A 20,892-nucleotide genomic window follows, 5' to 3' on the forward strand; every position below is an offset into this window, starting at 1 on the left:
CTGGTGGATGCTTATGTTAACTTTTATGTAGTTGTGTGTCTTGGTGCTTTTTTTTTTAGTATGGCTGTATCGTAATTCGAATTTCACTGTACCTTAATTGGTACATGTGACAATAAACTGACCTTGAACCTTGAAATCTGAAGAAGGGTCTCGACCCGAAACTACACCCATTCCTTTTCTCCAGAGATGCTGCCTGACCCGCTGAGTTACTCCAGCATTTTGTGTCTACCCTGAACCTTGAATCTTGATGATGTTACTCGTTTAATGTCAATGTATTTTTTCAATGAAAACTACCAAGATGCAGCAGTTTGAACCATCTAAGGAGAATGGAAGAGTTAATGTTTCATCAAATTCCTTTGTAACTTTCTGCTCTGAACTGCACTATTTTCTGCACCACCTAAATTATCATTGGTATGTTTATACAATAGAGTATTCGCTTGTACAGTTGAGTTATTTTTGAGTAAAGACCTGAAATCGCAGTACGGATCTCTGAGTCCAATCGACACATCCTACTAATTTACTTCAAATCCTTTATCGTTGTTTCCTTCCTTCAAACTTCTGCATTCCTATTGAAAGGACTTGAATACAGGCCATTGATTAATTCAAGTGCTGCATTTCTAATAAGGTGCTCTGTTGATGGAACAAAAATCTGTGTGTTTGGACGTAAACATTTCCAGGAGGGTCAATTTGAAGAAGCAAATGGTCTGATAGGATTCTGATCAAATTTGATGAACGACCAACACCAGAATAGATTGACTGCTTCCTTTGCTCAGGGCCATTTTCAGATATTACTGTTTTTCTTTTGATTTTCTCTGTTGACATTCTCTTCTGTATATCAGGAAGTGAATGGTGTTTTGGAGTGAAAGCAATTTCTTACCGTGAAGATTATAGGTTGCTCCAAAGCTTCATCTTATGTTGCTGACAGACAAAATAATGGTGCAAAACTTGTAATGTGATTTGGTGCATGAATGATGTAGGGTGAAACTGCAGCAGTATGGAGATGAATGGTGCATTTCTAGTTCAGTGAATATTACGTTGGTTATAAGGGTTGATATGAGAAACTGCTTGTGTGAAATGAGGAGCGTTTTATCCAGATGTCAATAGCGAAAGAGAATAATTAACTGTGCGGCAGAACATTGCATGCATTTAGGTTTTTTTTCCTGTGGTGTTGTGGAAGCTGACTTAAAAACACCAAACTGCACTCAGTTGAAAAAAATATTTCAGAAAACTTGTTGCTCCCTTGGGCTAACATGCATGTACTGACTCTCACCAGACCAAGGGAATTGCATTCAAAAAGCAATAAGGACTTTTCTTTCTTGCTTTTCAATTATAGCCGTACAGTTCTTTCAGTGTTGCGGGCAACTCCTTTCCACCCAACACTACTGCTGTCATCTTCAACTTTCGAGGGTCTTTGAAGAGGTTTTGCGTTGGGTACTGAGAATGGTAAGCTTACTGAGAGCCCTGCTCACTGAGGCAGTTCAGAGCTGCGAATGAACCTTGTGACTCCCGGCTGGCAAACAATCTTACTGCATCCCACTGCTGAACCAGAATAACATGTTGAAACAAAGAACTGCAGATGCTGGTTTATACAAAAGAAAGACACAAAGTGCTGGAGTAACTCAGCGAGTCAGGCAGCATCTCTGGAGAAAAAGGATGGGTGACATTTCGGTCTGGACCGCAGACTGGAAGGTGAATGCAAGGATTACTTGAAGATAGGGAAATCAATATTCATACCTCTTGTGTTGTAAACTGCCCAAGCGAAATATGCGGTGCTGTTCCTCCAATTGTGTTTGGCCTCACTCTGACAGTGGAGAAGGCCCAGGACAGAAAGGTCAGTGTGAGAATGGGAAGGGGAGTTAATGTTTGGCAACTAGGGGATCGCGTAGGCCAAGGTGGACTGAGCGTAGGTGTTCAGCGAAACAATCGCCTAGTCTGCGCTTGGTCTCGCTGAGAAAGGAGTCCACACCTAGAACGGTGGATATAGTAGATGAGGTTGGAGGAGGTGCAAGTGAATCTCTGCATCACCTGAAAGAACTGTCCGGGTCCCTGGATGGAGTCAAGGGAGATGGTATAGGGACAGGTGTTGCATCTCCTGTTCGGTTTACATGTTTGTGGGCAGCACAGTGGTGCAGCTGCCTCAAAGTGCCAGAGACCGGTTTCTATCTTGACATTGGATGCTTTCTTTGTGGAGTTTGAATGTTTTTCCTGTGACTGCATGAGTTTCGTCTGGGTGCTCTGGTTTCCTTCCACATCCCAAAGATGTGTGGCTTTGTAAGTTAATTGTCCACTCTAAATTGCCTGTCATGTGTAGGGTCGATGCGAGTGAGATAACATAGAATTAGTGTAAGCGGGTGATTGATAGTCAGCGTGGACTCTGGGCTGAAGTACCTGTTGTCATGCTGTATCTCTAAACTAAACCACTTTTATTTAAACAAAAAATACCTGTCAGAACCCTTTACATTTTTAGATTTTAAAAAAAGATTTAGAGATACAGCGCGGAAACAGGCCCTTCGGCCCACCGAGTCCGCGCTGCCCAGCGATCCCCGCACATTAACACTATCCTACATGCACTAGGGACAATTTTTACATTTACCCAGTCAATTAACCTACATACCTGTACGTCTTTGGAGTGTGGGAGGAAACCGAAGATCTTGGAGAAAACCCACACAGATAACGGGGAGAACGTACAAACTCCGTACAGACGGCGCCCGTAGTCAGGATCGAACATGAGTCTCCGGCGGCGCTGCATTCGCTGTAAGGCAGCAACTCTACCGCTGTGCCACCGTGCCACCCATACCATGGGAAACAGATAGGCCCATGATTTTACATACGTCAAAGAAATGCATGGTTTTGTGGTTTGATGCCAAGAGTAAGATCAGAATGTATCCAGCAGCTAAGGTTAAATAAATTTTAAAGTCACATCCCCATGCCTGGTCAAATCACCCTGTTCACTTTCACATGCAAATTGGCAATATGGAAACTTAAAATTGCATCAATCTTTAAGATTGCATCAATGTGCTGGGCCTAGGACAGAACTTCATGGTATGCCTGCCCAATAACTTGAAACGGTTTACTCTCTCCCCGCCAAGCTGTCGATGAATGTAGGTTTGTGGATCCTATGCTTTCCCTTTCCAAATTTAATTATCTTTGTCTTGCCGACAATGAGAGCAAGATTGTTGGTACCAACCAATCAGATTTTCATTCTCCCTCCTACACTCCGATTCATCATTGCCCATTATTTGCCCAACTATGGTGGTATCGTCGGTGAATTTAAATCTGGCATCGGAACTCTGTTCACTATACAGTCATGAGCAGGGCACGGGACTGAGCACACAGTCCTGAGGTGCTCCAGAGCTGTACGGCTATATTCGTTCAGATCCATTGTCGAGTCCTTGAACATCGGCCAGACTTCCAACACCAAGCAGTGGTGGAGTCGTTTCTCTGCCTCCCCTAACCAGCTCTGTGCAGTCCTTACCTCTGTGGCTGTGCGGCCATCGGAAGATACAATAGCTCTAATCCAATTAAATGGACTAGCAGCCTGATTTGTGCTGTCTCCTTTAACTCTAAGTACAAACTTGTTATATTTGAGCAGGGAATAATTGAAGGTTCTTCACTCGTGCTACATAATTGAGAAGAAATGGGTACATGTGAATAGCCTTTTCAGAAACAGGATTGGAAAATTGAATATGTGTTGCATTTTGGAAGGTCAAATGCAAGAGGAAAGTATGCAGTAAATGGCAGGACTGCCATTGACACACAGTGGGGTCTTTGAGTGCGAGTATTGACACACAGTGGGGTCTTTGAGTGCAAGTATTTAGCTACCAGAAAGTAGCAGCATAAGTAGATAGAGTGGCAAAGAAGGCACACTGCATGTTTGCCTTCATCGGTCAGGAGATTTAGTATAAAAGTAGGCAAGTCATGTTGCAGCATTACAAATCTTTGGTTCGGCCACATTTGGATGATTGCGTGAAGTTCTAGTTTAGTTTAGTTTTGCCGTACTAGAGGAAGAATGTGGAGGCTTTGGAGCGGGTGCAGAAGAGGTTTGCCAGGGTCATTGCCTGAATTTGAGTGTATTAGTGATAAGGAATGTTTGGACAACTTAGATTGTTGTTTTCTGGAGAGTTGAAAGCTGACAGGAGACCTGATAGAAATATGTAAAACTATGAGAGGCATTGATAGGGATAGTTCTACTCAATAACCAAAGTCTGTAGTCTCTTTTCTGCTCGGGTTTATTTTCACCCACATGTTTAGACCGTAATGGTGTATCCTTATTGTTTTGATGTGTTCATGCTTTATTCTTAATTGTTAACTGTATGTTTGTGTTGTCATTTGTGAGCGGAGCACCAAGGCACATTCCGTGTAATTGCACATACTTGGCCAATAAACGTATTCATTCATTCATTCATTCATTCATTCATGTCAAATCAAAGGTTTAAGATGAGACAGGGATATTTTAAGGAAATGTGTTGGGCAAGTTTTTTTTAGCCAGGTGCCTGGAACGTTCTGCCGGGCGAGATGGTGGAAGCAGATATGAAAGCAATGTTTAAGAGGCATTTAGGCAGACCCATAAATAAGTGGGGAGTGGAGGAATATGGACCATGGACCAGGAAACATGTTCCCAATGTTGGGGGAGTCCAGAACAAGGGGCCACAGTTTAAGAATAAGGGGTAGGCCATTTAGAACGGAGATGAGGAAAAACTTTTTCAGTCAGAGTTGTAAATCTGTGGAATTCACTGCCTCAGAATGCAGCGGAGGTCAATTCTCTGAATGCATTCAAGAGAGAGCTAGATAGAGCTCTTAAGGATAGCGGAGTCAGGGGGTATGGGGAGAAGGCAAGAACGCGGTACTGATTGAGAATGATCAGCCATGATCATGTTGAATGGTGGTGCTGGCCTACTCCTGCACCTATTGTCTATGTGCAGGCAGATGGGATTAGTTTAAATTTGCATCATGGTCAGCACAAAGATGATGGGCTCAAGGACATGTTTCTGTGCTGTATTGTTCCTGGTACCAAAGGGAAGCAATTGAATGTCGAAACAAGGAACTGCGGATGCTGGTTCCTTGAAATAAAGAAGAGACAAAGTTCTGGAGTAACACAGCAGGTCAAGCAATGTCTCTGACAATACGGATAGGTGACGTTTCAGGTCGGGACCATGTTCTTCAGAATGAGTTTGAAGAAGGGTCCTGACCTGAAACACTATCTATCCATGTTCTTCGGAGATGCTGCCTGACCTGGTGGGTTACTCAAGCAATTAAATATTCCTGTAGACACAGGCCAAATCAAAAATGATGCGAGGTAATCCTGATTACTCAGAAAATAGAATTAGTTTGGGTGACTAAGAAGAGACGGAGAACAATGATGGCAGTCAGTCAATATGTCTCAAGCACTAATCATAATGCAGGACATGTTAAAAACCAGGATCTTAGAGGTGTATTTGACGTGTATTACAATAATTATGGCAGACTTCAGGGAGTGGTAAACATTGCCCAATCCAACACTCTGACCAGCACGTTCAACAACATATAACCATATAACATATAACCATATAACAACTACAGCATGGAAACAGGCCTGTCCGGCCCTACCAGTCCACGCCGACCACTCTCCCTGACCTAGTCTCATCTACCTGCACTCAGACCATAACCCTCTAATCCCCTCTTATCCATATACCTATCCAATTTACTCTTAAATAATAAAATCGAGCCAGCCTCCACCACTTCCACCGGAAGCCCATTCCATACAGCCACCGCCCTCTGAGTAAAGAAGTTACCCCTCATGTTACCCCTAAACTTTTGTCCCTCAATTCTGAAGCTATGTCCCCTTGTTGGAATCTTCCCCACTCTCAAAGGGAAAAGCCTACCCACGTCAACTCTGTCCGTCCCTCTCAAAATTTTTAAAACCTCTATCAAGTCCCCCCTCAACCTTCTACGCTCCAAAGAATAAAGACCCAACCTGTTCAACCTCTCTCTGTAGCCTAAGTGCTGAAACCCAGGCAACATTCTAGTAAATCTCCTCTGTACCCTCCATTTTGTCGACATCCTTCCTATAATTTGGCGACCAGAACTGCACACCATACTCCAGATTCGGCCTCACCAATGCCCTGTACAATTTTAACATTACATCCCAACTTCTATACTCGATGCTCTGATTTATAAAGGCAAGCATACCAAACGCCTTCTTCACCACCCTATCCACATGAGATTCCACCTTCAGGGAGCAATGCACAGTTATTCCCAGATCCCTCTGTTCCACTGCATTCCTCAATTCCCTACCATTTACCCTGTACGTCCTATTTTGATTTGTCCTACCAAAATGCAGCACCTCACACTTATCAGCATTAAACTCCATCCGCCATCTTTCAGCCCACCCTTCCAAAAGGCCCAAGTCTCTCTGTAGACTTTGAAACTCTACTTCATTATTAACTACACCACCTATCTTAGTATCATCTGCATATTTACTAATCCAATTTGCCACACCATCATCCAGATCATTAATGTAAATGACAAACAACAGTGGACCCAACACAGATCCTTGGGGTACTCCACTAGACACTGGCCTCCAACCTGACATACAATTGTCAACCATTACCCTCTGGTATCTCCCATTCAGCCATTGTTGAATCCATCTTGCAACCTCACTATTAATACCCAACGATTTAACCTTCTTAATCAACCTTCCATGTGGAACCTTGTCAAATGCCTTACTGAAGTCCATATAGACAACATCCACAGCCTTGCCCTTATCAATTTCCCTGGTAACCTCTTCAAAAAATTCAAGAAGATTAGTCAAACATGACCTTCCAGGCACCATGTTGACTGTTTCTAATCAGGCCTTGTTTATCCAAATAATTATATATATTGTCCCTAAGTATCTTTTCCATTAATTTTTCCACCACAGACGTCAAACTAACAGGTCTATAATTGCTAGGTTTACTTTTAGAACCTTTTTTAAACAAAGGCACAACATGCGCAATGCGCCAATCTTCCGGCACCATCCCCGTTTCTAATGACGTTTGAAATATTTCCGTCATAGCCCCTGCTATTTCTGCACTAACTTCCCTCAATGTCCTAGGGAATATCCTATCAGGACCTGGAGACTTATCCACTTTTATATTTTTCAAAAGTGTCCGTACCTCCTCTTCTTTAATCCTCATAATTTCCATCACAAAACAGTTTCTTCCCAGCAAATCATTCAGGCATTTGAACATTAATCTCAGCAACTATGATCTTATTCAGTCCATGCTGTTAGTTGTACTACGAAGTTCTGTTTTTCACTGTTACGGTTCCTTTGTATAATAGGTTTTATTTTATAGTAGTTTTGATTATTATATATTATGTGTGTTACTCGGTCTATGCTTTAGCAAGTAAGAATTTCATTATTCCATTGTTGGTACATAGGGCTGTTAAACCCCTGTTGAACCCTCTTGACTGTTGAACCCCTGTACCTCTGTACACTTGCCTCCATTCCAAAAAATACACTCCTCACTGCTAAATGAAAATGATTCAATTTGACCAAAAAGTCACATTGATTCTTAAAGTGAAAGGAGGATTACAAAATAAGTGATTTTTTTCAAAACTGATTCTCATTATGATAGAGGTTTTGCAACTTTTTGATGCAGCTTTATCACAAACGCTGTCTAGTTTTGTAAACAGACTTACAAAAGACAAGAGGGATTTTATTGTGTTTAAATTTGTTTGTCTTGCATGATCAGTTCAGCTTTGTTCAAAATAGTTTGCTCAGTTGTGCTGATTGTTTTGAAGAGTGCCAGATGAAGCCTGATAATTATGTTATCAAACCTCCTAAATACCTTGTGCTCTGTCAGGAGTGATGTTTTTAGTTTTGAAAATTCTGAAGGAGCTTATGAGAGATGCAGTGATCCAGCGCATGCAGCACAAGCATAAAACGCTGAAACATGCAGCTGATCAGATAGCATCGGTCTAGAGAGAAACCAAGTTAATGTAGGACACAAAAAATATCTGGAAGGTGAGCCCGTGTTGCCATGGTAATTATATGTTGATGAAGTCATCTGATTGATACATTAATGAGGGAAGTTAGAAAGATAAATAAAACAAAAGAACAGGAAATTCACTGTACATTTGGCAGTTTTGTCGGATAGAATTAGTTAATGTGACAGACGAATAACCTGCAGCAGACATGGTCTGTGGTCCAATGCCTCCCTTCAGTTCTCCACCTGAAATATTTCCAAATACACAGGACAAGATGTTAGAAATCCAATGTGCCAAATGTCAACTTGCTCCCGGTGGTGATGGGAGGGTTATGCACTCACTTATGCTCCTCCGATGTTGAGAAGGGCTAGGCAGACACGTCATTGGGGTTGTCAAGTGGGCACCTACTTTCATCGACGTTTCGCTGATTGGACCCACGACATCTCCAGTAGGCTCAGCAGTGCATTCTGGCGTCCAAGAACCACCCCCCTCTGCATCTGCCTAGCCGGCTTATTTGGGAGACCCGATGGGATCTTTCCTCTTCAGCCAGAGCCACTGGCTACTCCGCTCTGTTTAATTGATAACTGAGTGTTTTCAAGAGGTGACTTAGATGTTGTCCAAATAGTCTTCAGCAAGCTCTTTGACAAAGTCCCTCTTGATAGGCTACTGTAGAAATGATTACATAAGGGATCTAGTGTGAATTAGCCAAATGGACACAAAGTTAGCTTGGTAGTAGGATTCAGAGAATTGTAGTGGGGGGCTGTTTTTCAGATCGAACGACTGACTAGTGGTCTGCAGCAGGGATCGTTGGTGGGTCCTTTATTGTTTCATGTATTAATATTTTGAGAATGCATGTGACATGATTGGTAAGTTTGCAGATGACACCAAAATTGGTGACATCGTGGGGCATGAAGAAGGTTGTCAATGAACTGGGAAAGTGGTTATGGAAGTTGCTGATGGACTTTACAAAACTTCACAATGTCTATTATATCTTACGATGCATCCATAAATGCAAGTGGAAAGTGTACAGTCAATTGTAGGACCCATAGCGGCATTGAATTGTAGAGGATTCTTGGGGTATGAATGTTTTTACACAGAGTGTGGTGGGGGCCGGATACGTGCAAGGGGTGCTGGGAGAAGCAGATACGATAGTGGCGTTTTGGAGACTGTTGACCAAGCATGTGAATATGCAAGGAATGGTGGGATAGGAATGCATGTAGAAGGGATTAGTTAAATTTTTCAATGTGCTTAGTGGGCCAAAGGGCCTGTTCCTACGCTGTATTGTTCAATGTTTATTGATCCGACTAATGTATTGCATTCTGTTGACGTGGTCAGGTTGGTGGATTCTCCTCCCTCTCATTTGGATAGGCTGTAAATACTAGCCATTGAGCAGCAGGTAGCAACAGTGTTGTGTGCTGGGTGGCTGTTAATCAACACATCTAAGAACATTGTACAGTAATCAGTAATGGAAGATACTACTTTGTAAATAATATTGCCTGCGGAATTGACCCAGTACAGGGTTTACAGTGGACTTTCTATATGATATGACTCAAATCATATATTATTAAAACCGCAGACCCATACCAGAGCTGACATTTATTCCCACTGCAGCACTCTGCTCCCTCGTGACATCAAGATGAGAAAACGTACCTCAGGATGGAATGGCCTGGGATTCCATTGAGACAGAGACAGAGGATGGCTTCGATCTGTACCTTTTTCAATACAGCAACATGCCACTGCCCAGCGCTGAGATATGAAACTACTTCCATAACAGAATGATGCAGAGTCTTTACAGAAGGTTGCAGATGGATTTCACAAAACTTCACAATGTCTATTGTATCTTACGATGCATGCATAACAGCCTTCCCGCTCTCCCCTTCACCTGGTTCTGAATTGAGATGTTTTCTGAAGATAGACGCAAAATGCTGTAGTAATTCAGCAGGTCAGGCAGCATCTCTGGAGAAAAAGAATAGGCGACGTTCCGGGTCAGAAGCCTTCTTCAGTCTGAAAGTAGGGGTGGGGTGGGGAGATAAAACTGCAGGGGAGAAAAGGTTAGAACACCTCACACCGATAATTATGAAGTGCTTTGAAAGGTTGGTCCTCTCCCACATCAAAGCCACCATCCCTGCCTCACTAGACCCACATCAGTTCGCATACAGAGCAAATAGATTTACAGAGGACGCCATCTCTCTGGCTCTTCATACTGTCCTGACTCACCTAGAGAGACAGGGCACATACGTGAGGATGCTATTTATAGACTATAGCTCTGCCTTCACCACAGTCATCCCCACCAAGCTCACATCCAAACTCCACCAGCTAGGCCTCAGCTCGCATATATGCAAATGGTTCCTGAATTTCCTGTCGGAGCGCCCTCAGGCAGTGAAAATGGGCCTCCACCTGTCCTCCACCACCACCCTGAGTGCCGGTGCATCGCAGGGTTGTGTACTGAGCCCCATCCTCTCCTCCCTCTTCACACATGACTGTGTCCCTGCATTCGCCACCAACACCATCGTCAAATTTGCAGATGACACAATAGTGATTGGGCTGATCTCCAACGGCGATGAATCAGCCTACGGAGTGGAGGTGCAGAACCTGGCGAGCTGGTGCTCAGAGAACAACCTGTCCCTAAACACTACTAAGACCAAGGAGCTAATTATCAACTTCAGAAGGTCACAGAATGAGGAATACGCTCCAGTCCTCATCAACGGGGACGAAGTGGTGAGAGTGTCCAGCTTCAGGTTTCTGGGCACACACATTTCACAGGACCTCACATGGTCCACCAACACCGCTGTGCTAGTCAAAAAAGCACAGCAACGGCTGTTTTTCCTGAGAACCCTAAAAAAGGTCGGTCTGCCACAACAGCTTCTGATGACCTTCTACCACTGCACTACAGAGAGCATACTGACATACGGCATCTATGTGTGGTATCTCAGTTGCATGGCAGCGGACAGGAAAGCTCTTCAGCGGGTCGTCTGCAGAGCGCAGAGGATCATTGGGACACAGCTACCAGCCCTGGAGGACATCTATAACGCACGCTGCCTCAGGAAAGCCACCAGCATCTACAAGGACTCCACACACCCATGCCACTGTCTGTTTGAACTACTACCATCTGGCAGACGTTACAAGGCCTTCTACGCCCGCACCTCCAGACTAAGGAACAGCTTTATCCCTGGAGCTATAGCTGCTCTGAATCGGACCTGCTGAGAACCTGCCATGATCTGTCTCTGCCCCCAGGGTCATCTGGCACAACCGACCCCTGCATGAACCTTTTTTTTGCACTTTACCTTGTTCCGCCTTTTTCTTTTTCCTTTCTCCTCCCCCCCCCCTTTTTGTTGTTTTCATTTTTGCCGTGATTTATTTATATATTTGATTTGATAGCATCGATATGGAAGCGACATTCAAAATCTCGTTGTACTTGTACAATGACAATAAAGGATATTGTATTGTATTGTAACAAATCAGGGCATGCAACAGATAACCTCGGGGTGGAACCCTCAATGGCCCATTGTTGGCAGAGGAAGATGTGATAACAAGAAGGATACAAGGAAGCGAACAGTGGAACTCATAGGACGACTAGGGTGGGAGAAAGAGGGGAGGGGAGGGAATGCAGGAGTTTCTTGAAATTAGGGAAATCAACGTTAACGGCTTCCCAAGTGAAATTGAGGTGCTGTTCCAGTCTTTGATGCCCATATCTGAGCTGGTGCTTTCTTCAGTCAGAGCCGGACTTCTCCCATTTTCCTTTTCACTCCCTACATGTTCTGTGTACTCTTTTGGCTAGGGAGGTGGAAACTCAATAGTGAATTTATAGTCAATGGTCAATTTATTTGTCACATACACATAAATGTGCAGTGAAATGAAAAATTATCCGCAGTTCAACAATAAGACCAATAAGAATAATCAATAAAAATGCAATAACACATACAATCATAAACCAAAACCAAACAAAAGAAACATCCATCAGAGTGAGTCTCCTCCAGTCACCTCCTCACTGATGGAAGGCCAGAATGTCTTTTCCTCTTCCCTGCCGTCTTCTCCCGCGGTCAGGCTGCTGGAGTTTCCACGTCGGGGCTCCCGACATTGAAGCCCCCGCCGAGCTGAGAAAACCCCGCGGCCTATTTCAGGTCGGGCCGGACGGTGAAAGGTCCGCGGCGGGCCGACCCAAGCCCCGCGATTCGGGGCGGGTGAAGTCGCTGCCGCTGCTGGAGCTCCCGATGTCGGCCCCCACCCAGGGACCTGCGGGCTTCCGACGTCCACGCGGCCCGCGCCGAAGCCTTCGGAGACGAGTCGCAGCCGCTCCCGTAGCATCCGAAGGCAGCCAGCGCTGCAGGTGGTCAGTCCGGGCCGCGGGCTCGAGGAACCAGAGCCCGGGTGGTCCTAGCCGGAGGCCGCCAGCTCCAGGTGCATGGCCGGTGGTAGGCCGCAGCGGGAACAGAGACACGACACAGAAACAAAGGGCGGGTCTCCGTTCGGGAGAGACATTGTTACAGTTCTCCCCCCCCCCCCCCACAGAACACACAACCGCAAACACTACATCATATTTAAACTACAATTAAGACAAAAACAACAAAAAAGACAATGGACTGCAGGCAAGCCGCAGCTGTGAGGGCAGCGCTGGCTCCTCCTCTCTATATCTCTTGAGGCAGAGTGCAGTGATGGGAAGAGACTAGTGAAGGAGAGGGCCTGATGCAGGGTCTCAATGTGAAGAATCGAATTGTGCCTTTTGCCTCCACAGATGCTGCCTGATCCGCTGGGTTCTTCCAGCTCCTGCATTTGTTCTAGATTCCAGCAGTCTCATTCGTTTTATGCTAATTCAGAGTGCCTGGTATAGTTAGGCAAAGTGGCTGACCCACAGCAGATGCATTAACTTACAATGAGGCAAGGTGGTGCAGCAGAAGCTCTGGCTCATTGTTCAGAGTATGTGTGTGTGTTGGGGGGTGGGGACGGGACGGGACGGGACGACGACTCCTCTTCTCTCGCTTAGTGGACTTTGTTTCGTTTATTGTCACGTGTACCGAGGTGCAGTGAAAAGCTTTTTGTTGCATGCTAACCAGTCAGCAGAAAGACAATACATGACTTTAGAAACTGAAAGGGACAACTTCAGTTGCTGGCCACTTTATCCTGGAAGGCAGAGTTAATTTTGAAGTATTGCTCTGGCTGTGAGTGAATATGTGCAGTCGCAGGGAAGGACTACGGCATGCAGAGGTTCAGCAAGAGAGAGAGAGAGAGAGAGGCGCCCCTGTGTTGAACGCAGTTGTTATCTTTTAGGAGTTTGTGAGAAGTCTGGCTGTGTATATTTGTGGACAGCTTGTCTAAAGTACAGGTCTAAGTATCAGAGCTCTAACCTTGGCATATCTTATACTGGGATTTCAGGTGACACTGTACCAGCAGGTGTGGAGCAGCTGAAGGTGATCACCATGGCTACCACCTGCCATTTGTATTTCCTATTTGCTTTGGGCAACAATCTGTAACAGTTGGCAAAAGCCTGCCCTCCTCACCAGCCAGCTAAAAACAGAACATGCTGGAACACTCAGCGGTCAGGTGACGTCTGTGGAAAGAGGAAAACTGATCAAGACCTTTCACCATTAACATAATCAGGACCCCTAGAATTCTGCCTTTGGTCTGTTCTGACAAAGGGTCTTCAACCTGAAACGTCAACTCTGTTTTTCTTTCTGCAGATTCTGACTGACCTGCCGAGTGTTTCCAGATATTTCCACTTTCTTTCAGGTTTTCCAGCATTGACAGTGGTGTTTGATTTTTTTTTTCATCTACCAGGTTTGTTAATATTCCTCCACTAGAGAGCCCCTCAGTAGCCACACACAGCAGTGCCCGATCTCACTGGACATTGCACATCCAAAGCTAGGGACCTGCGTCATTAGGTGCAACAGTGAGTCGACAGGTGTCTCTTACCTTTGCACATTCAACAACTTCACTAGAATTGTGACTGAATATAAATTTCAGCTTGAAATATTGGGGCTTGGATTAATTGTGCAGGTGTAAGGACTTCTTAGATGGGCACATCCTCTCTCTCTTGCTCTTTCTCTTGCTCTCGCTCTCTCTCGATCTCTCTCTCGATCTCTCGCTCTCTCTCTCGCTCTCTCTCTCGCTCTCTCTCTCGCTCTCTCTCTCGCTCTCTCTCTCGCTCTCTCTCTCGCTCTCTCTCTCGCTCTCTCTCTCGCTCTCTCTCTCGCTCTCTCTCGCTCTCTCTCGCTCTCTCTCTCTCTCTCTCTCTCTCTCTCTTTCTCTCTTTCTCTCTTTCTCTCTTTCTCTCTTTCTCTCTTTCTCTCTTCTCTGCCTGTGCCACTGAGTTACTGCAGCATTGTGTGCCCATCCAAGAATGGGAAGGGGAGTTAAAATGATTAGCGACCGTGAGATCCAGTAGGCCTTGGCGGACCGAGCTTATGTGTTCAGCGAAACGTCTGCCAAGTCTACGCTTGGTCTTGCCAATGTACAGAAGCCCACATCGGCATCATGGGATGCTGTACATGAGGTTAGAAGAGGTGCATGTGAACCTCTGCCTCACCTGGAAGGGCAGAAAGTCTGTCCCTGGAAGAAGTCGAGGGAGGAGGTATAGGGACAGGTGTCACATTACCGGCGGTTGCAGGGGAAAGTACTTGGGGAGGAGGTGGTTTGGGTGGGAAGGGGAAGTGAACCAAGAAGTTGCAGAAGGAGCAGTCTCGGCGGAAGGTGGAAAGGTATGGAGATGGGATGTTGTGACTGGTAGTGGGAGGAAGGCAGAAAGAGGTGAAGATGGGAAGATGTGACTAGTGGCGGGGATCACGTTGGTGCTGCCAGAAATGTCGGAAGGTGATGTTTTGGATGGAGAGGCTGGTGGAGTGAAAGGTGACGACTAGAGTAACTGTCCTGGTTGGGTCTGGGCAAAGAAGGAGCGAGAGCAGAACTCCGGGACAAAGAGAGATGAGAGTGAGGGACCCACCATTAATAGCCAGGAGGAAACCACGTTCAATCAATATGGAAAGCTTTATCTTGGGAGCAGATGCGACGGAGACGGAGGAATTGAAAGTGTCGTATTTGCAAGAAACAGGGTGGAAATCGATAACTCTGGGTAGCTTTGTAGTAGACTACAGTTGATAGTCTGTCCCTTGTGAGGGAGGCAGAGCGAGAAAGGGGAGAGAGGTACCAGGTGAATTTGACGGCAGGGTGGAAGTTTATTGAGTATTAGACCAAGTGGCCACCGGGGCGGGGCCCGCCCAAGTGACGGGAGTGGCAGCCAATGAAGGAGGGGGGTGCCCATCTTCCCGCTCAAAGCAACGGCCGTCGCCGTCGAGCTGCCTCTGCTGCTGAGCCGTCGAGCTGCCGCTGCTGCTGCTGAATGAGGGGACAGTCTCGAGGATCTCCAAGATCCTGGGTGCCCGGGTTGGGGGGGGATGGAGTGGGTAAGGGGGAGGGGGTAACTGGGGGGGAGGGGGAGTGCCAGAGTGCCCTTAAGAGTGGAGGAAGGGGGGTGCGGGGAGGAGGGGGGGAAAGGGGGGGGGGGAGTGGGGGAGGGGAGGGTGCTACACCAATGCAGGAGAGCTTAATGTGTTTGTTTGTGCATACCCGAAATACAGCCAAAATGGTACACAACCGCGCAACAATTTTAGGCCCACCTTACTCACCACTGACCTGCAATTCAAATGGTTGTTATATTTTAAAAGTGTTTCACTTTTTAAACTTTAAAAATCACTTTTTAAACTTCAAAAAAATTCCTTTTCCACTTGCCGTGCCCAAGATGACCGGGTTGAGGGGGGATGGTGTGTGAGTGTTGTCAGTTGTGGAGGGTTGCCGGGCCTGCAGGAAAGAGTTGGACCCAAAGGGTACACGCCCTTCTAGTATGTGTGTATATGTACATATATGTGTGTGTGTGTGTGTGTGTACTTGTGAGTATGTGTATATACTGTGTACATACCGATCAGCCAAAACATTATGACCACCTGCCTAACATGCTGTTGGTCCTCCGTGTGCCACCAAAACAGCGCCGACCTGCCGAGGCATGGACTCTGCAAGACCCCTGAAGGTGTCCTGTGGTATCTGGCACCAAAACATTAGCAGCAGATCCTTCAAGTCCAGTAAGTTGCGAGGTGGAGCCGCCGTGGATCGGACTTGTCGATCCAGCACATCCCACAGATGCTCAATCAGATTGAGATCTGGAGTATTTGGAGGCCAGGGCAACACCGTGAACACTTCATCATGTTCCTCAAACCATTCCCGAACTATGTGTGCAGTGTGGCAGGGCGCATTCATTATCCTGCTGAAAGAGGCCGCTGCCATCAGGGAATACCATTACCATGAAGGGGTGTACCTGGTCTGCAACGATGTTTAGGTAGGTGACACGTGTCAAATTGACGTCCACATGAATGGCCGGACCCAGGGTTTCCCAGCAGAACATTGCCCAGATCATCACACTCCCCCCACTGGCGTCGTCTTTCCACAGTCAATTAGGACCAGACGGGATAGCCTTCGTTGCCCACGCGCATCGATGAGCCTTGGGCGCCCAACATCCTGTCGCCGATTTGTGGTTTGTCGGTAGGTACTCACCACTACTGACCGGGAGCACCCCACAAGTTTGCTGTTTCAGAGATGCTCTGACCCGGTCGTCTGGCCATAACAGTTTGGCCCTTGTCAAAGTCGGTCAGGTCTTTACTCCTGCCCATTTCTCCTGCATCCAACATATCAACTTCAAGAACTGACTATTCACTTGCTGCCTAATATATCCCACCCCTTGACAGATGCCATTGTAACAAGATAACCAATATTGTTCACATCACCTGTCAGTGGTCATAATGTTTTGGCTGATCGGTGTATACACACTGAACTTTTTTTCTCTCGTTTATCATATTGTTTACAGTCTACTATGTTTCCTTATTCTGTTGTGCTGCAGCAAGTAAGAATTTCATTGTTCTCTCTGGGACATGTGACAATAAAACACTCTTGACTCTTGAACTTCGTGGACTATCTCTGGCTGCACTCAGCTCTTTTTTTTGCCCTGGTGTTGTGGTTATTAATTGATTGTTTTTTTTTGTTTATTACATGCAATCAGTGCGTATTGCGTCTGCAGACCTGTTATGCTGCTGCAAATACAAATATCATCGTTCTGTTTTCTGTAGATATGACAAATAAACGTTCTTGCTGATTCTCTTGACTCTGGAATTTGATCATCGGGGTTAATGATTTGTGTAACCATTTATCCTCACAACAGTGCTGTCAAAAATGGCAGGCATTCCGGCATATTCAACGTTTTTAGACAGATTTGTGAACAAACGGTAACTTCAGTATTTTATGAGTTGAGGAATTTTTACATCTCGCTGGAATGTTCCCTTTAGCCAGCTTGTCAATATATGTAACGACTTTGAAATGTCAACCTGGTTTAAAGCCTAACCTGCATCGCTGTGCACGATGCAATGTCAAATTACAAATAAGAAACGAGCCACCACAGCTGTTTAAAAAAATCCCGTCCCATGTGTCATCCTGCAGAAGAGTCCGAGCGCATCACAGACAGATTGACGTTTAGTGGTGCAAGGGTTAAGCACTAGAATGCGACCCTCCTGTTGAAAAAACAGCTTGCAGAAGGCCATTGGATTCAAATGAATTGTGCATTTGTAATGAAGGCAAACTCCTTTGGATGCGTAAAGCTATCTTCAGCATTGATCAAGCTCCTGGAATGCTGATGCACATGCATTTTTTTTGACTGTCTTGTGATCAATCTAAGCTGATCCAGTGAGCTAGAGGCTGGAAGAAGAAAAGCGTCAATTTATTATAATTATTATGAAATTAGAGGCGTCGCTTTTACGAGTGAGTTTGCAGATAAATGAGCTGGTCCGTCGGCAAAGCTGGGCTCGAGAGCCTTGTCACCAGCCAGGGGAAGTGTGAGCATGGAACTAATACGCACCTTACCTCGCCTGCTTTCAGATCCCGGACAGAAAAAGCACCAGGAGAAGAAGGATACCCGGTGGATGAGCTCCCAGAAGCCCAAAGGAACCATTGAATACACGGTGAGTGAAACCAGCTAGTTGTGCAGGATACAACTCCCCTTCACGTTCTTTTTTGAAATTGAAGAGATGCATTAACCATTAATAGTTTTAGTTCCTCTTCTCCCTATCTCGTGCTTCACCCTCTCTCGCTTCTCGTTCTCTCGCTTCTCGTTCTCTCGCTTCTCTCTCCCGACCCCCTCTCTCCCGCCCCCCTCTCTCCCGCCCCCCCTCTCTCCCGCCCCCCTCTCTCCCGCCCCCCTCTCTCCCGCCCCCCTCTCTCCCGCCCCCCTCTCTCCCGCCCCCCTCTCTCCCGCCCCCCTCTCTCCCGCCCCCCTCTCTCCCGCCCCCCTCTCTCCCGCCCCCCTCTCTCCCGCCCCCCTCTCTCCCGCCCCCCTCTCTCCCGCCCCCCTCTCTCCCGACCCCTCTCTCTCCCGACCCCCTGTCTCCCGACCCCCTGTCTCCCGACCCCCTGTCTCCCGACCCCCTGTCTCCCGACCCCCTGTCTCCCGACCCCCTGTCTCCCGACCCCCTGTCTCCCGACCCCCTGTCTCCCGACCCCCTGTCTCCCGGCCCCCCTCTCTCCCGGCCCCCCTCTCTCCCGCCCCCCTCTCTCCCGCCCCCTCTCTCCCGTCCCCCTCTCTCCCGCCCCCCCCTCTCTCCCCGCCCCCCTCTCTCCCCCCCCCCCACTCTCCCGCCCCCCTCTCTCCCGCCCCCCTTTCTCCCGCCCCCCTCCCTCCCGCCCCCCTCCCTCCCGCCCCCCCCTCCCTCCCGCCCCCCTCACCTCCCGCCCCCCTCCCTCCCGCCCCCCTCCTCCCGCCCCCCTCCCTCCCGCCCCCCTCCTCCCGCCCCCTCCCTCCCGCCCCCCTCCCTCCCGCCCCCCTCTCTCCCGCCCCCCCCTCCTCTCCCGCCCCCCTCTCTCCCGCCCCCCCTCTCTCCCGCCCCCCTCTCTCCCGCCCCCCTCTCTCCCGCCCCCCTCTCTCCCGCCCCCCTCTCTCCCGCCCCCCTCTCTCCCGCCCCCCTCTCTCCCGCCCCCCTCTCTCCCGACCCCCTCTCTCCCGACCCCCTCTCTCCCGACCCCCTCTCTCCCGACCCCCTCTCTCCCGACCCCCTCTCTCCCGACCCCCTCTCTCCCGACCCCCTCTCTCCCGACCCCCTCTCTCCCGACCCCCTCTCTCCCGACCCCCTCTCTCCCGACCCCTCTCTCTCCCCCCTGTCTCCCGGCCCCCTGTCTCCCGGCCCCCTCTCTCCCGCCCCCCTCTCTCCCGCCCCCCTCTCTCCCGCCCCCCTCTCTCCCGCCCCCCTCTCTCCCGCCCCCCTCTCTCCCGCCCCCCTCTCTCCCGCCCCCCTCTCTCCCGCCCCCCTCTCTCCCGCCCCCCTCTCTCCCGCCCCCCTCTCTCCCGCCCCCCTCTCTCCCGCCCCCCTCTCTCCCGCCCCCCTCTCTCCCGCCCCCCTCTCTCCCGCCCCCCTCTCTCCCGCCCCCCTCTCTCCCGCCCCCCTCTCTCCCGCCCCCCTCTCTCCCGCCCCCCTCTCTCCCGCCCCCCTCTCTCCCGCCCCCCTCTCTCCCGCCCCCCTCTCTCCCGCCCCCCTCTCTCCCGCCCCCCTCTCTCCCGCCCCCCTCTCTCCCGCCCCCCTCTCTCCCGCCCCCCTCTCTCCCGCCCCCCTCTCTCCCGCCCCCCTCTCTCCCGCCCCCCTCTCTCCCGCCCCCCTCTCTCCCGCCCCCCTCTCTCCCGCCCCCCTCTCTCCCGCCCCCCTCTCTCCCGCCCCCCTCTCTCCCGCCCCCCTCTCTCCCGCCCCCCTCTCTCCCGCCCCCCTCTCTCCCGCCCCCCTCTCTCCCGCCCCCCTCTCTCCCGCCCCCCTCTCTCCCGCCCCCCTCTCTCCCGCCCCCCTCTCTCCCGCCCCCCTCTCTCCCGCCCCCCTCTCTCCCGCCCCCCTCTCTCTCCCGCCCCCCTCTCTCCCGCCCCCTCTCTCCCGCCCCCTCTCTCCCGCCCCCTCTCTCCCGCCCCCTCTCTCCCGCCCCCTCTCTCCCGCCCCCCTCTCTCCCGCCCCCCTCTCTCCCGCCCCCCTCTCTCCCGCCCCCCTCTCTCCCGCCCCCCTCTCTCCCGCCCCCCCTCTCTCCCGCCCCCCCTCTCTCCCGCCCCCCCTCTCTCCCGCCCCCCCTCTCTCCCGCCCCCCTCTCTCCCGCCCCCCTCTCTCCCGCCCCCCTCTCTCCCGCCCCCCTCTCTCCCGCCCCCCTCTCTCCCGCCCCCCTCTCTCCCGCCCCCCTCTCTCCCGCCCCCCTCTCTCCCGCCCCCCTCTCTCCCGCCCCCCTCTCTCCCGCCCCCCTCTCTCCCGCCCCCCTCTCTCCCGCCCCCCTCTCTCCCGCCCCCCTCTCTCCCGCCCCCCTCTCTCCCGCCCCCCTCTCTCCCGCCCCCCTCTCTCCCGCCCCCCTCTCTCCCGCCCCCCTCTCTCCCGCCCCCCTCTCTCCCGCCCCCCTCTCTCCCGCCCCCCTCTCTCCCGCCCCCTCTCTCCCGCCCCCCTCTCTCCCGCCCCCCTCTCTCCCGCCCCCCTCTCTCCCGCCCCCCTCTCTCCCGCCCCCCCTCTCTCCCGCCCCCCCTCTCTCCCGCCCCCCCTCTCTCCCGCCCCCCCTCTCTCCCGCCCCCCCTCTCTCCCGCCCCCCCTCTCTCCCGCCCCCCCTCTCTCCCGCCCCCCCTCTCTCCCGCCCCCCCCTCTCTCCCGCCCCCCCCTCTCTCCCGCCCCCCCCTCTCTCCCGCCCCCCCTCTCTCCCGCCCCCCTCTCTCCCGCCCCCCTCTCTCCCGCCCCCCTCTCTCCCGCCCCCCTCTCTCCCGCCCCCCTCTCTCCCGCCCCCCTCTCTCCCGCCCCCCTCTCTCCCGCCCCCTCTCTCCCGCCCCCTCTCTCCCGCCCCCCTCTCTCCCGCCCCCCTCTCTCCCGCCCCCCTCTCTCCCGCCCCCCTCTCTCCCGCCCCCCCTCTCTCCCGCCC

At 50.1% G+C, this 20,892-nt stretch overlaps 1 protein-coding gene across 6 annotated transcripts in view; it reads left to right on the top strand.

Moving 5' to 3' along the window:
• The window catches only part of oxr1a (oxidation resistance 1a), a 279,319-nt gene that overhangs the window by 127,849 nt on the left and 130,578 nt on the right, over positions 1-20,892 (top strand). For all 6 annotated transcript variants that reach the window (XM_078397885.1, XM_078397884.1, XM_078397888.1 and 3 more), the window contains one exon: positions 17,854-17,936. In XM_078397885.1, the coding sequence (XP_078254011.1) occupies positions 17,854-17,936 (83 nt within the window). The remainder of the gene's footprint in view (positions 1-17,853; positions 17,937-20,892) is intronic.

This window comes from Rhinoraja longicauda, chromosome 4 (genome assembly GCF_053455715.1).
Source record: "Rhinoraja longicauda isolate Sanriku21f chromosome 4, sRhiLon1.1, whole genome shotgun sequence".
NCBI lineage: Eukaryota > Metazoa > Chordata > Chondrichthyes > Rajiformes > Arhynchobatidae > Rhinoraja > Rhinoraja longicauda.